At 39.5% G+C, this 17,212-nt stretch overlaps 1 protein-coding gene across 1 annotated transcript; it reads left to right on the forward strand.

Moving 5' to 3' along the window:
• Positions 1-2,525: 2,525 nt before the first annotated feature.
• On the forward strand, positions 2,526-4,345 carry LOC147147023 (glial cell line-derived neurotrophic factor-like). The gene is made up of 2 exons (XM_086031483.1): positions 2,526-2,709; positions 3,828-4,345. The coding sequence occupies exons 1-2, from the start codon at positions 2,526-2,528 to the stop codon at positions 4,343-4,345; spliced, it is 702 nt and encodes a 233-aa protein (XP_085887609.1).
• The last annotated feature ends 12,867 nt before the right edge of the window (positions 4,346-17,212 follow it).

Here is a 17,212-nt window from a genome sequence, read left to right on the forward strand (position 1 = left end):
CAATTTTTTTTAAATTTTTTTTATTGGGCTATGTGAAACATTTGTATACCCTATTTGTTCTCATTCAAATGACAAATGACAAAAACTCTACTTGTCTGTTATTAATTGAGGATGTGGCATCACATCGTTGTGGAAAATGAGCCCGTGATTACTCCTTAAGAGGCCCACCTGTTGGCTGCACAAAGGGGAAAATGTAGTCATTCACCTGATGAGCCTCCATGGAGTCTTCTCACAAAAAAACGCGGACGGCACAAACGCGATTCATCAAGACGTGCTACATTTAGCATCAGATGGCTTTCATAAATCACACTAAAATGATGCTGAAGATTTGCATTACGCTTGACTTTGGAGAAACAATATATGAATGATCACGGGGGGAAATAAAACCAAAAATCTTGTACGTTCTGGACTTAATATGTCACTTCTATTACTATATGTCTGTCTATACCACAGCCAACAGCTGCATGCAGTTAGACTTGATTTAAGCTAAATAAACAACTTTTAATCAGCCCTGCAGGAAGGAAACAAGCTTTTTCCAATAGAAAATAATCCCAAGTGTAGTCCTTTGTTTTAGACCATGCTAAAACACTTACGTGATAGATTAAAGCAAGAAAAAAAAAAAAAAGAAAGAAAAGGATCACTGTCAAATAAAAGTCAGATAAAGACAAGGTATCCTCCCGGAGACGCGTTTTGTCCATTGATCGACATATGCTGATTACGTACTTTTCTACGGAAATCGTCCGATCACGATCGGTGGCCGATCGATTGGAACGCCGCTATCACCCGTCCCATTTAAATAAAAAAAGACATCTTTTTAAGAGTGGACGTAACGATAATTGACTGGTTGCGCAAGTGTGCACACCCTGTTATAAATGGATGCGGCTTTGTTCGGAATGAACCAAACACATTCAAACACATGACATTTAAAGTGCTTCTGGTTAAGATCAAATAAAGTTCAAATGTTCTAGTAGGCTTTTGCTGACTTTTCTTTTTAGCGGAAGCCTGAAGGTTTTGTGCTAACAACTGACTGGCATTTCTGGAAAACGCCACAGGAAATTAAAGTCTAGAATCATGCTACCAAGCTGTATTTGCACCGCCGCAATTAATGACTACAAGCCCCTTACCACTAAAGTACTATACAATATAATGAACAAAAATGTGTGCAATATTGTCTGATAAAAAAAATTAAAAAATCTGTGCAATACCTGAATGTAAATATTTGATCTACTACCATATCATAATATCTCCTAAATGTGAATAATAAGGCATTCTGTAAATACAGTAAGTGTGTCTTTTTAATAATCGTGTACTAACATTTTTTTAACTCAATGATGCAAATTGTGAGATGCAGAACTCATTTTCATGCACCAGTTCTAGCTGAAAAAAAAACTAGGGTGAGCAAGATGCTGCCACCACAGTGCTTGACTGCTATAAAGAAGTGCTCTTTATAGGTAATGACCACAGATTGTGCCAAACATACCTTTACCAAATTTCGGCCAAAAAGTTCAACTTTGGTTTCATTGGACTATAACACTTTTTTTTTTCCTCACATGGGTTTGGGAGATTTCAAGTATGTTTTTGTAAAATGTATCCGGGCTTGGATGTTTTTTTTTTAGAAAGAGATGGCTTCCTTGTTGCCTACAGTCCGGACGGGAGGAAGATGGTAGATTGTTGTCCCATTGAGTAAAGCAGCCAGCACTTGCCTGAAATTCCTGCAGCTCCTTTCATGTTGCCTCTTTGGAGCCTCCCTGACCACCACTCATCCGTTTATCAGTTTTGGATGGACATCCCCTTCTTGATATTATCGCTTTTGTTCCATATTTTCTCTACTGCATACAATACACACAAACACAAACGCACAGACAACAGTTCGAAGTAGGCCCGCGGTAGGTGAGCACTTTAAGGATGAACACCACAAGTGTTGTTGTGTTTGTCTTTTTTTTTTTTTTTTTTTCTTTCAATACCACTACAGAAAAATGCGTATAAAAAGTCCCGTATATGCTCACATGTAAGCTCACTCCTTTGTTGCAAAATGAACTACGGGCTGGCAAGTACTGATCGCTTAATGTGGATGACAAAATACTGAGTCTAAACATGTTGTATCGGATATCATATTGATGTGAAGCTGCATATTTCTGATGAGGACGTATCAAATGTCATACAAAAAAAAAAAAAAAAAAAAGAAAAGCAGCGTGAAGCAGCAGCGCATGTTATGTCCCACTGATTGGAAGCACATTTTTTTACTGACCTGTGGAGTCTCCACCCACCGGGAATGGATCACCACACGTCACCAACACACCCCGTCCCTCCTCCTCCTCCTCTCCTCCTCCTTCAGTGTGGACTTGAGCTCAGTGGGACCGCACGCCTGACGGACTTCTGCAAAACAGGGATTTTTAAATTTTTTTAATTTTTTTTTTTTTTTTTTAAATTGGAGGAATTTTCTTTTAGGAAAGCGCCTCTCTCTGCCGGATGAGAGCAGCTGGTTCCGAGTCGCGCCATGTCCCGCTGCCGGACCCGAGCGGACCATGACGCTATGGCGTAGCCTGACCACTTGTTTGATTGTGCTGGGATCCGTGCACGGCGGCCCGGGGCCCCCGGCGGTGCTGCTTGTAGCAGAGGAGAGGCCCCTGGAGGGCCCGCCGCTCCGGATTCGCCTGTCAGTCACCTCGCAGGGCAACAGCTGGAGCCAGGAAGACCAGGGAGATGCTTGTGAGGATTGGGCTTGGGGGGGCAATCATTTACTTGGGGAATACTAAGAGAGAGTCATGCTGATGCCAAAGAAATGTGTCAATGCTGAGAGAAAGGCTTTGAACTCAGTTGTGCGACCAGCACGACCAAAGTATTTCAGCCAGAATTGCTGAGAGACAAGCATTCACATCATACTTTGCATGTGGAAAATATTTGCAGTGGGAATGCTGCTGAGAGTCCAACATTTGTGCTCCTATGGTAAAAATGCGGTTGGCGCTGTTGAGATTGAGCATTTGTGATACTGTTGTAGAAAAAAAAAGTCAAATGTGAATACTGAGAGGCAAACATTCACACTGCTGAGGTTTTTCAGTCAGAAAGCGTTCACGAAAATACAAAAACACGGTAACCGAAAGTACCGTGTTCATGCTAATGTTGCGGGTCAAAAGCGGAAGCTGAGAGAAGACATTCATATAAGAAATTTGGCTTGTTATGAGGATTTCCATGGGAATACCGAGACATTCACACTCTAAAAACAGTTGGGTTAAAAATAACACAATTTTGGGTCAAAAATGGACTGATGCATAACTTGGGTTAATTTGATTCAACTTTCTTGGTTGTTTTTGCAGATAACAACCCCCAAAATGGGTAGTTTTGTACAAAACAATGGAAGAAAGTGGGTCAAATTGACCCAAGTTATGCATCAGTCCATTTTTGACCCAAAATTGTGTTATTTTTAATCCACCTGTTTTTAGAGTGTACTAAAAAAAGTGGGAATTGAGCAGCATTCACACTGCTTTTGTTGTTCAAATCAGAATGCAGCGAGAAAGGCATTAAAACAAGTTTTAGTATGGTTCAAAAACATTTCCCAAAAGTACTTCAATAAGAATGCTAAAAGACGCATTCACGCTCCCATGACCATGCCATGTTACATGCCCAAAGAATTTCCGCGGGAATTTTGAAAGACAAGAGTTTACACTCATTTGATTTGACGCCAAAAATGTTGATGACGGGAATGCTGAGAGTCAAGCATTCGCACACATCTAACTATGGTAAATAAAAGCTGAGAGGCAAGCACTCATGGATGGATGTCCTTGTTCTCTCCGAGACATGATTACTGCAATGATCCGTTCTTCTTTTAGACATCATGGAGGAGCGCACGCCGTCCGATTTCGACAACGTGCTGGATTTGGTCATGGTGAGCAAAATACGAGGCTTGCCCGCCGGGTCCCGCCGGACTCCGAGGACCCCCGGGCCCGAGCAGAAGCGGAGCATCAGGTCGCGGCCCAGGCGGGAGAGGACCACCGGGTCGAGCCGGAAAAGGATCCCGGGCGCGAAGGGACGGAAGGCGGGCGGCGGGCGAGCGCCGGGCTGCTCGCTCCAGCAGGTCCACCTCAACGTGACCGACCTGGGCCTGGGCTACCGTTCGGGCGAGGAGATGATCTTCAGGTACTGCGCGGGAGCCTGCAGGAAGTCGGAGAGGAACTACGACAAGATCCTGCGCCACCTGGCCCGCCGCGGGAGGTTTCCCGCCGAGGACGCGCCGCCGCAGGCCTGCTGCCGCCCGGTGGCGTTTGACGACAACTTGTCCTTTCTGGACGATAACCTGGTCTACCACACGCTCAGGAAGCACTCAGCCAGAAAGTGTGCTTGTGTCTGACCAACTCTTTCATACGTCATCAAGCTTGTGTTTGATTGACAGTCCACACCTTCTCCTCCTTCATGCGAGGACACGAAGGAGGTTTGGACACTCGCGTGTACGGCGCCGTCCAATGAAAAAGTATCTCCAAATTTCATGTGTAGTTTCTTTGTGAGACAGAACATCTAAGATGGAATGGATGGAACCCATGCATAGTGTGTCCAGATTTTGTGGAGGGATGGGGGTGGTTCAGTTCAGTTCAGGGAAAAACTTTTTTTTTATTTTTTAAATATAGCATTTCTATTGGATGAAAACAATGTATCTCTATTTTTGGGATTTTTTTTTTTATTTACAGATGGATTTTTTTTTTGGGGGGGGGGCATCTCCAGATTTCATGTGTAGTCCAGAAAATGCAGAAAAACCAAGAAAATATAATTACTTGGTACTCATGTATAGTCAAGTTTGATTCATTTGTATTAATACAGGAACAGAAAAAATACTAATTCATTTATTACTCTAAGCTTTTCCACCAATTTTCATCCCAGATTTTTTTTTCTTTTTGTAGTCAGGTGATAAGATAAATTTTGGAGATACACATTTTTTTTTTATTGGACAGCAAGCATACAGTATGTATTTATGGAAAAAATGGATGTATTAACTTATTCATATTTATTTTTGTTTTTATAAAATGAAACCAAGTTAATCCGTATTGTTGCATCTTTCTTTGTGGCAAGGGTCTTCTTCCTGACAAAACATCATTGCAATAAAAGGCAGGCAGAGAGAACCAAAATTCAACATACTAACACAAAACATCTTAGATGTGCTATGCTTTTTGGAGAAAAGCATTGTGTTTCCCCTATACTTGATTCAATGCTTCAGAACTGAGCTACTAAGAAAACAAAATCCCCTCCTGCACTGGCCTTTATTCGTGTTCATCGCTGGTAAAAAAAAAATGCATCTTGTTTTCCATAAACAACAACTTTACAATAAACACTCCCACCTGTTGGGAATCTTTTTTTTTTTTTATAAAGAAAAGCTGTGGCTTCTTTTCCCTTTAACATCAATTCAATATTAAACTGCTGCTGGGTTAAAAAAAAAAAAAAAAAAGGGGGAAAAAATCTTTTGGAAGGGCGTACATCCGCCAATTGTTTATGATATGTATTCTGCGGAGGTCGTAACTTCAACAAAATTGAAGGTAAATAGCGTCAAGGTTACAAACACGAAAAATTCGAACGAAATCAGAATTAAAGTGTGACTTCTATTCTGTGGATAAAAATATTGAATGTAATAAATTCATTAAGATGTAATTAGAAGGGATGACGATGAGGAGGGAACGCAAGAAGGTGATAACTGTTGAAACGAATGAGTGTGCTTTATATTTGATACGTCATGAGCTCGGCCACCTGAGCTCAGTTTTCCTGCGACTAGCTTTGAAATGTGATCAACTACTGAGCTCATATAGCGTGACAAATACGACAAGTAACCGTCCGGCGAAGCAAACTTCTTTGTAGCTGCTGACCATCATGTCAAAAAAAAAAAAAAAAAAAAAAAAGAGTCAACAAAGAATCCTTGCAACACTGGCGAGTCGTAGTTTTTGGATAAAAACGTGTGATCAATTTTTTTTTTTGCAAGAAAAGGTCTTTTTTTTTTTTTTTTTAAGTCTGACTTTTCAAAGGAAAAATTGTAGCATTTTTTTTACAGAATGGCTTATTATTATTATTCTTTGAAAAAAAAAAAAAAGGTTATGTTGTATTTATATATGGACCAGCCGAGTCATGACGATTGATGATCATTATGTGATATTAAATTGCTGAACATGTCAATGTTCACAAACGTTAATTGTGCTTATATGTTATGACAAAAAAGGGCAATTTCTCCATGAGAAAGAACAAAATTGATTTGTTTGTATTGTTTCGTAAAAATTTAGGAAGTGTTTGTTGGGGAAAAGACTTGCAGGTAAAAATAGGTGTTTCCAGTCGGAGGAAAAAAAACAAAGATCAAAACTTGTTTTGTATATTATATTATATTATATTATATTATATTATATTATATTATATTATATTATATTGATCTGACATTGCCATTGGCGTTTTCTATAAATGAAAGGGGGAAAAAAATTTATCTGATTCTTGTGAAAAATAATCTGAGATTTATTTTAAAGCCATATGGCCCAACCCCACGTCATCACCTTGTGTGAAGACTGTACTACAAGAAGCAGCTGTATCACTAGTCGTCAGTGTGTAAAAGGAGGAGGTAATTAGAGAGAAGATGCTGTCATTAGCACCATGACTCTCTTGCTCTTTTGTTCAGGGTGTCAAACGAGCTCGTAATGAACGATCGCATTTCGGTTAGTGGATCGCCTGGCCAACAGGTGCTGAATACAGATTTTTTTTTTTCTGCATATACTAAACATTAGCACAAGTTTGTATTCAAATAAGTGCACTTTTTTTCTTTACATTTTGCACAGTGTCCCCGAGTGCCCGAAAAGCCACCGACAAAGAAAATGAGTCTGAGTACATCATGATCTTGCAACCAAGCTGCGGGTTGAGGACAAAAAGAGGAACTTCCTGTATCGTGTTCACAGGTGTTGTCGTGAGTCACAGCTGTGGTAACAAAATGCAACCGTATCACCTGTGAGGCGTTAGACCGCACCATTAAATATTGAGACCAAACCTAAGAATGGCTTGCGCTGGGTGTCGGCCCGTACATCATCATTTGCATTTTATTTTAAACATACTTAACTATCGTACAAGTGTAAACTATACTAAAACTACTCTAACTACATTCCTGAAAACCAGAGACGGGCACTTTAGCCTATTTTGCCAGTCCGTCCTCCGTCCGGGACCTCGGCACCCTTTCGTCATCGCCCCTTCATCCTTTTAAAACGCTGCTGTCCTTACATTCCGTTAGTCTGTCCGCCCTGCCGCACCCCAAAAAATAAATAAAGTAAAAAAAAAAAAGAAGAAAACAAAAAGCATCCGTGCACTCATAAACATTATGAAAAAAAGCGGCTGGGAGTATCGTGAGTGGATTGAGTTGTTTAACTACTGTTTAACCAAGATAGCATTTAGCTGCCAACACAACCGCCGTCGGTCACCAGACTACGGGACACCACGAGAATATTTAAGATAGCAATACTATTGCGTCTTATTACAAAACTTTTGCGTTATAACGCGTTTTCAGTTGTTATTGCTTTAGTTCACTATAGAATAACTATTGCAAAATAACGCAATGTTATTTTAGGAGGAGAACGAAAGACTTCCACTTCTGGGTCAAAAGCTTTTAGTGTACGGTATTACATGTGTTGAACCACTAGAGGGCAGACTATGCCCATGAGTATAATGTTACTGCAGGGAATGCACATTGGAGAGTTGTGGGAGGCAGTTAATAAAGGCGGCGCTGTGGTATCGCAGAAGAGAACCGTGGTCTTGCTTTTTAAAACAAGCCAACACAACACGTCAGTCGGTACTTGACCCGGTTAGGGAGAATTAAAGGGACGGACGAAAAAGCACCTCCATCCTTGCTTAGTCCTTCCTTTTTAAATAACTTCTCATCCTCTTTCCTCCGTCAGCGAAGTGGTCCTGGACGGACGGATTGTTCCGTCCCTGGGATGGAATGCCTATCTATGCTGAAAACTAGTCTGAAAAAAGTTACTTATCATTATTATTTATTTATTTTCATTATTATTATTATTTTTGGAGAATAATGTTTACATTTTTTTTTTTTTTTTTTTTCAGAAATGACAATTCTTGGATTTTTCCAAAAGAAAAAATCAGATTTTTCTGAGGCGAATACAAAATAGAATGTTTAATCTTCAGTGAAAAAAAAAAGAGAATAAATCATATTTCTTCAAGAGATAATTGAATTCATTAAGGGAAAAAGTATAATATTAAAAAAAAGTTGTTATTTTTCAAGAAATGAGTTTAGGGGGAAAAAGTCATCTTATAACAATAAAGCCAAGGTTTTTTTTTAAAAAATCATTATGATACAGTAATTGCCTTGTTTGGATTATGATCAGCTGGACTCTTTCCTGTTCGGTTTTGTTTCTGGTTCTATGGTTATTATGATACATTTACTTTTTACGTATGCCATGGCTGGTACAGTAGATCTGACTTTGAGGAATTCCCTACTTCTCCAGAACATTCCATACTGAACTCCAATTTGAAGCACTTTAGGGGCCCTTTAAACCCAATCAAGTGTACCACGGCGCCAAGGCTCACTTATTCATGTGTGTCACCAAGGCAGCCGTGTGGGAAAACACGAGTTGGGACTTCGGAGGATTCGGCGGGCCGATAAAGGTGAGCAATGTCATGCACGCGGCACACGCTGTCAGCGCATCGATGCTGCCGCCGCCGTCGTGCGTTCCTCTCATGGTTTCCACATGTGGAAACTGCCCTGTTGGTGTGTGTGTGTGTGTGTGTGTGTGTGTGTGCGCCCCAAGAGGCAAAGCAGACCTCCAACTCCCTATTCATGCCCCCTCTCTGGAGGAAAAAATCTGATCTTTAGAGGTGCTCATCACCCACAATCCAAACGTTCAAGGTCAATTTTGATCGAAACTTCATGATTGATCATGAAATTCTTTTGGTCAAATGAGAGGGTCTTCTTTAGTGTCTAACATTAAATTAGACTTTATCATAATGCATGTCGTGGTGTGAAAAAGTATTAGCCTTCTTCTCAAATTATTTTTTTTGCAGTTTTTGTCACTTTCAGCTGTAAATATCAGACAAATAAAACGCAGGTAAAGATGAAATGCTGTTTTGAAATGGTGATTTCATTTGTTAAAGCGGAAGTCAACCCAAACATATTTTTTTCAAGAATATGTTCCCAGCAGGCCCACTTGTTCAAACTACGGCATTCTGATTCATTTTGCGTTTGTGGAATAAAAGTTAAGCAGCAAAATGCACTCGTTTTTAGCCATCTCTGGGGGTGGCCATTTTGTCTTCTGTCGACTGAAAATGACATCACAACTGCTCACAACGACCAATCACGGCTGAACTGTTTTCTGAATCTGAGCCGTGATTTTCGGTCAACAGAAGACAAAATGGCCGCCCCCAGAGATGCATTTTGCTGCTTAATTTCAATTCTACAAATGCCAAATTAAACCAAATGCCCTGCTTCAACTAGTGGGCTTGCATAGAACATATTCTTGAAAAAAAAAAAATGTTTGCGTTGACTTTAAGGAAAAATTAACTTATACAAAGTTACCTGGCCTTTTGAAGGTCATGCCTGCACAGTTTAATAGGTTTTCTCCTCTTGATAAATAAAATCACCATTTCAAAACTGCATTTTATGTTTACTTGGTTTATCTTTGTCCGATATTTACATTTTTTTTTCATGATCATAAACATTAAAGTGGGAATGTTCACCTTCCCGCCTTCCCAAAACACACAAACACTCATACACGTACATACAGAGGACATTCACAGCACGTAATGTAACAGAGAGCAGCCAAATGGCCGTAGGAGTGCAAGATTATGCCAAAAGAGCACATACCGCTGATCCACGTGTTCATAAATCTACTGATGGTCTGCGAACGCCGGAGGCAACGAGTCCTCAGGCGTCGCCCAATTGTTGTCTCATCTTCATCTGTGGGAAAAGCGCACAGCGGGAAATCAAATGGAGAAGGATGGTCTCAAGTGGGCGGCCAACACACAACGCTTTAATGCAATGGGAAGTGGACCTACCCATCATAAACTAGATTCATACAGTACATCAAAAGCTACACAGGAAATTACAAACATGCAACCGCCCTTATACTGTATACGTAACTACACTGTCCAGCAAATGTTAACTTTGCCAAATATTCATGCAGTAATAGTCAATTAGTAATTTCACACAATAGGTGACCTTAATCGTGATGTTGAAAAAGCTTGTCGATGATGATGGTGTCGCTGTGTTGTTTACGGTGTTGAGCTGGGCTGCAACTAACGACTGTTTTAATAATCGATTCATCTTTCGATTATTTTGTTAAAAAAATATTTTTTGAATTTCCGTCAATTTTTGGTTCAAAAACAGGCCGTTGTTTCAAACTGACTGTGCAGAAAATGCACAAGCGGGTCTGCAACAAGTCACAAAATAGGCAAAAAAAAAAAAAAAAATGTTGATCATTGTTTTCCAAAGTGAAAGCAGATGTTTATAAATCTGTTATTTCGAAGAAAAAAAAACAAAAAAACATCACATAGATAAAGAGGCAGCTTTCACTGAAGGCAACAGAAATCTGAGAATGTTTACTGTTGAGAGTCTGAAAGACCAGGACAACAGTCAATTTGGACTCAAACAAGGTCTCAAAATGATTCATTAATTATCAAAAATAATTAGACAACACGATTTTTTTAAAACCAGAGATGCAAGTAAACTCTTCAAGATTAATTTATAGTGCAGATGCCTCATGTTTTCTGGCAAATCAGGTTTTTATAATAATAATAATAATACCGTAATAATAATAATAGTTTTTTTTTAAGATGCAGCTGTTATGAAAGCACTACAGGAATAAAGTTGAGTCGAGAGTAATATTTATAAATTAAGAGTAACAGGTGGAATTTTCTTTGAAGACGTCAAAGCTGTAAATGACCACCCACTGTAAAATCAGTGTTGTGCAAGCTTTCATAGGTCGAACTTTAAAGCAGCACTGGGCAAGAATTTGACCTTAACAAAAAATGTTCACAACTCTTTTGATGAAACATTGACTTACAAATAGCTGAATGGGACTTTCGTCATGCCCTGGGGGGGTCTGTATCGTTTTTACTGGCATTAAGCAACTTTGAGGAGGATGGGATCAACCCTGGCACACAAAAAAAAATACAAATGTCCTGAATTGCTTTACGGCATACTCACTTCCCTCCTTTCGCTAAAAGGACGGAAGTCGATTCGAAATGTCTACGCGCTATTAAAACCATTTAAATATCTCAACCTGATGCGCTAGAAAAGTCATATTTTTGCTAGAGTCAGTAACTTGTTTGTACACTTGTTAATGAGTTACGAATGTTAACAAGATGTTGTTGTTTTTTTTATGTTAATGATTGTTGTTGATTCTGTTGATGCATTTTGTCTTCCCTATTTACTGACACAGCAACCGGCTTGGCGACCAGTCCAGGGTGTACCCCGCCTCTCGCAAGTCAGCCGGGATGAGCTGCAGCACGCCTGTGACCCTAATGAGGACGAGTGTTTTTGAAAATAGATGGCTAGGTGAATGCATTTAATTACAACTTAAACAAGTTCATTAAAAACATGTCCCAGTATGAAACCGGGAAAATTACAAGCACAATAGTAAACATAAACTTTTGCGAAATGAATATCTCGGACAGTGTCGATCAAAAAATGAGCATTCTAATGTACGAGGGTATTGCATCTCATTAGATTGTGCAGGTGAACAAAAGAGGAAATTGGGTAAGATTGTAAAAGTCTCTCCTCGGGTATTTAGGGGCTGGCAGTTCCCTGTCAGACATCTGTTTCACCTCCTGGAGGGTGAAGCCAGGCTGAAATGGATTCCACGACCAAGACATTGAATGACTCACGCGGCAAAAACGGGGAGCAAACAGTTCAAACATCGCAGGCTCGCGACCTTTCCTCGTCGACAACCACCTTTTGATGACCCCTCGCAGGACCCTCGTGACCCCCCGGCCAGGCGGCGACGGCACGGACCGAAACATGATATATTGCCAGGATGGTTGGTCCTTTGTGTTGAGCGCAGACACACACATACACTAGTAGGATTTGACAACGGTATTGGTGGAGGAGCGAGAGGAGAAGTGGTACAAAAGCAGCACTTTTTTGTTTTTGTAGTAGTAGTTATTGTTATATTCGTATACTCATGAGGGTTTTAACCCAGAGCACACTGAAAAAAAATGCCGTGCATCATTTACTCAATTTGATTTCTTCAAGTGGTTTCACAAAATATAATCATCTGAATCCGGAGACATTTTTTCAATTAAACTATACATCATCTTAAAAAATGTATCTGGTCCCAGATGATTTTATTTTGTGCGACCACCTGACGAAATACAATTGAGTAAATTCAACCATCATTTTTTTTTCAGTGTAGTTGAAGTATCGTAGTTGTTATATTAGTAGTAGGAAATGGCGTATGTCGTTGTGGTATTATAAGTAGGTGTAGTCATTGTTGTTCTCATTGTAAAAAAAAAAATAGTTGGGTGACCTCAAATTTCAAGGCAACAAACTTTGATACAATTTTAATGTTGGGAAATTGAACGAAAATGTTTGTAAGTTTAGCTCATGTGAAAATTGGCTTTCCCGCATTCTCAACAAAGAAATAGGAGTTTACAGCACTTTGAAGCACTTGCTTGCTTTGTTGTCAATAATTCCTATTTTAAGTGTTCCAATTTAAATGACTGTTTAGCCCAAACGAAATGAAAAAAATGTGTTTTTTTTTTTTTTTTACAGTGTAGTAGTAGTAGTAGTTATGCAACTAGTATTAGTGGTGGTATAAGTAGATCGTGTATAGACACACGTACGATGCCTCGTGTGCGTCGGGATGCGGCGGGCGCGCCACAATAACAGGACATGTTTGCTCGGCCTTGCATTCATTCACATAAGTGATGCCATATGCCGGATTGTGAACACTTTCTCACACAGATTAGCACATCATTGACCTTCATCCCACACCTCAACCTTTTTCCAACTTCACAAAGGACACACAAACACAATTTCTGAATATAAACATATAGTTATTAATACTTTGTATAATCCAGGATCAAACTGGGACTTTCATGAGCCATTCCTAAATTGTACAGGCATTGACTCGTAAAAGGAAATATTTGTGGGCATTGGAAGGATGCGCCTGTCAATATGAGACCCTGGTGAACTATTTGTTTTATTGCGTTATTTTCAGACTATTTGTACATCGATTGTGTTTCACTATAGTTTTATTGTGTTCTATGTGTGCAGCTGTGCAATGAAACATTTTACTCGGGGGAGATAGTAAAGAAAGTTGGACCATTTCATGAAAAAAAAAAGCTGCCACATGCTGAAGCTACATCTCATCTGTAACATATTGAGACACACACACACACACACACACGCACGATTCTTTTTTTTTTCTTTTGTTTTTTTTTAACATCTGGCTGGATCTCCCACACTGAGAAAACACAAAAGAATAAATAAATATAGAATAATGGATAATCATCTCTACGCTGTCCAAAAAAAAAAAAAGCAAGCAGCACAACACAGGAAGCTGCTGTGACATCATCAAGGCAACACTTGGCCTCTCTCTTTCTCTCTCTCTCTCTCGCGCTCTCGCTCTCTCTCTCTCTATATATATGTATATATATATACATATACATATATACGTATACGTATATATGTATACGTATATATATATATACGTATATATATATATATATACGTATATATATATATATACGTATATATATATACACATACATATATACACACATACATATAAATACATATACACACACACAGATAGATGTAGATGTAGTAGAAGACTACTGGCCCATTCTGCTCGCCACCACACGCATCTCAGCAGTCCTGCCGCTTCTGACGCTCGCGTGGTTCCCGGAGAGTCCACGCTTCCTGCTCATCGACAGAGGAGATTATGAGGCATGCAGAAAAGGTGAACTAAAACACTTCACATGAAGTGAGGTTGAAAACATGAAATACAAAGTGCCTAAAAATCCCCCGCAGCGGAAAGGTGTATCTTCATCAGCAGGGTATCATGTGACATGATTACATTTGATTCAGCGAACCTTGATTAAAAAAAGGTAAGAATGGGAACAACAACCCCCACGTGCTGCGCGTCATCTGCTTGCATGCAGCCCTCAGGCAGCTGCACGGTGCATCTGATTGCGATGGTGAAATGGAGGACATGGAGAAGGAGAAGAACAACCCGGACCAGGAAGGATTCAAGGCCAAGAAGCCATGGGAGCTGCTTGCAGACCGCAGCATACGCTGGCAGCTTCTCACCATCATACTTCTCAATTCAGCTCAGCAGCTGAACCGAATCGATGCCGTATGTAATGTACTGCCTCTTTAATTAACAACGCTGGGCCTTTTGTGTAGTGCTCCAAATACCCACGTCGTCCCTAAATTGATATTGATTTGAGATTTCAATTAGTTATTCTCTTCTATTTTTGCCGCAGATTTACTTCTATGCAGATTATGTGTTTGCGCATAATCCCAGTGAGAAGGAATTCCCAGTGAGAGGATACCATATGCAACAGTTGGCACTGGTGCCTGTGAATGCATCACTGCTTTAACCTGTGTATAGGTAGGTAGGTAGGTAGGTTGGTAGGTAGGTAGGTAGGTAGGTAGGTAGATAATTTAGTTTTGACAAAACCGTCTAGAAAATGTAACTCAGCCTCAGTAGCTTGTATTAAATCATGCAGTAGTAGTACAAACTTGTATTCTTATTTTTGTATAGTTTTCATGAGTTTTATTTGTATTCCATTTCAATTTCAGGATTTCTTACACCTGACCCTACGCAATTTATTTAATTACAATTGTGAAAATATTTTGGATTGTGTTATGTTTAATACATTTATAATATTGTGAAAACATTTGTCAATTGTTTCATTGTCAGGAGCCAATGTCCTTTAAGCGTCGCCATTTATTTTATTATTACTGTACAAGTAAATTATCATATTTTTTTGTGAAAACTGTGAGGTTTTTTTTTGGTACGTATTGTACTGAATTACTAATGCAGTTGTTCGAACATGACAGAATTGTGCTTACACTACCCCTATTTTTATATTATTTAAATGTTTATTTAATTTTCAAGACCTCAATTATTTTAACACATTGTCATATTTAACTTTGTTTTATTCGGGTCAATTACAATTTTTTTTTAAAGATTTCATTATATTATTGTAAAAAACTATTGATTATGTGTCTACATTATTTAATATTGAACGGATATTCAAAACGATTTGAAAATTGGTGTTAGTCTTCCCTAGTCCTTATGAATCGCTAACGGATGTTGTTTCACAAAACAACAAGCAAGACTCCTGCTGCTGTTCTTCATTGCCACAAATACTTGCTGAATGCGAACCTCAGAGGTTGGGAATAGTCATTCTTTCTTGTGCTTGTGTTTTTAATGAGTGCACCACTGTGTGTGTGTGTTTTGGGTTTGCATGCAGTGAAAAGGCATCTATCTGCATCTGATTAGCAGCTGCATCACAACGACGACGTAGCGACTCGCAGTGGCTCAAACGCAAATGGAAGTGCCATTGCAAAAGGACTGGTAAACCACTTTAGTTTTTTGTCACATTGTACAAAGTGATTTAATTGAGAATATAACTTGTTTTTTATTGTTAAGACTTGCTGCCTTCAGTTTAGTCGTCCCCCCCCCAAAACATACTCGATTGGGTTGAGATCGGGTGACGTTTATTGCAGGGTTCCTCTTTTTTCAGTATCTGCATTTTCAGGGGCTCAAAAGTATTGGGACAAAGTGGCATAATTATAAATAGAACTTAGCCTTCACTTCACTTTGTTTGTTGGACTTGCTGCCTTACACTTCACATTCTTTTACTCCCCCCCAAAAAAACATGATGTAGAGGGGCATCATCAAAAGTCTTCAATGGCAGATTATAAAATCAATTCAATTTTTCTACGGCCAAACTAGTAGACAATGCAAGACTTTTTAAACACAATTCACGGAATATTCTTCAATGGCAGAGTTACAAAGTACAACAAAACTTGTTGAACGAAATTGAATGGTCTTCAATGGCCCAGTCAGTGGCCTAAAGTTGACCCAACAGAAAAAAAAAAAGACAAAAGTAAACACATGCAGAGCTACAAACTGCAAATGATGGACAATTATGTCCACTATGTTTAAGCCCTTAGAAAATGGAGTTCATCAACATAAAATGTCTGTCATTCCTAAATGATAAATGCAAACATTTGGAATACATCATGAAGTAAATCTGGAAGTCTAGTAGAAATGTTGATTTTACTGTGTGAGACACAGATACAGTCAGTGCAGGCTCTTGGCTTGCCACTGTGTCAGAGAAGGAGCACGCGGTGTATTAAGAATTGATGGCGCACGTCTTGGAATGCAATGGTGCGTGATGAGAGAATCAGTGCGCACGCGCATACACCCCCCCTCCCCCCACACAGGGGGCTTACATGGATGACACCTGTCTGTCTGTAAACATATAAAGGTCGGCATAGCCATTAAAACACACACATGCACGCATACACGTCAGCCTTTCTCCTTTCTGCCACTTCCTGTGTGCCCCCACCTAGCCCACGCACCCACGCATACACATTTACATTTCTAAAGAGCACAGGGTGGAAGCTATCCATCACTTTTTTTCGTATGCCTTTCCCCGAGGAGGCCCTCACCATCACCTCATTACATCTGTCTAAAACATTTCTCGCACTTTTTGAATGCACCCCCCGCCCCCACCCACTTTCACACACTTCCTGTGTCGATGCAAGGTCAAGTTTGAGGGTCAAACCACCTCCCGATTTCCCCCGAGAAAAACGGGCGCTACAAAACGGACGGTATGATAGACGACAAAAGTATTTTAACTTTAAATTACATTAATTAATGAACAGCAACTCTAGACAGTTTAGCATTATGGCCTTTATCTTAATTTCTTTTGAAGATCAATTTTGGATTATTTTTAGGAGACAGTTTTTTACGGTAAGGTTTACTGAGGGGGGAAAAAGAAACCTAACAATTATCTACACAGCTTAACCTGACAATTCTTCACAAATCAACCATGCTGCTTGTTTGTCTGAAAGTATGAAATACTGTAGGTTCAAATCGTACCTTCAACTGACAACTTGTCAATCACGTGTGCTAGACTGGCTTGTAATTATCATATGACTTTCACATTCGCATCTATTAACGATTTAATCGTCAATGAACATAACATGCATTTTGGGAGGAAGATGGCACACCCT

The sequence above is a fragment of the Filicampus tigris genome, chromosome 5, assembly GCF_054856515.1.
Source record: "Filicampus tigris isolate MCC_2025a chromosome 5, RoL_Ftig_1.0, whole genome shotgun sequence".
NCBI classification, from domain to species: Eukaryota; Metazoa; Chordata; class Actinopteri; order Syngnathiformes; family Syngnathidae; genus Filicampus; species Filicampus tigris.

Excerpts from the sequence above, each read along its gene's own strand:
- LOC147147023 (XM_086031483.1), top strand. The coding sequence starts at position 2,526 with ATGACGCTATGGCGTAGCCTGACCACTTGTTTGATTGTGCTGGGATCC. Across the intron at positions 2,710-3,827 it reads GGAAGACCAGGGAGATGCTT|ACATCATGGAGGAGCGCACG; the intron begins GTGAGGATTGGG and ends TTCTTCTTTTAG.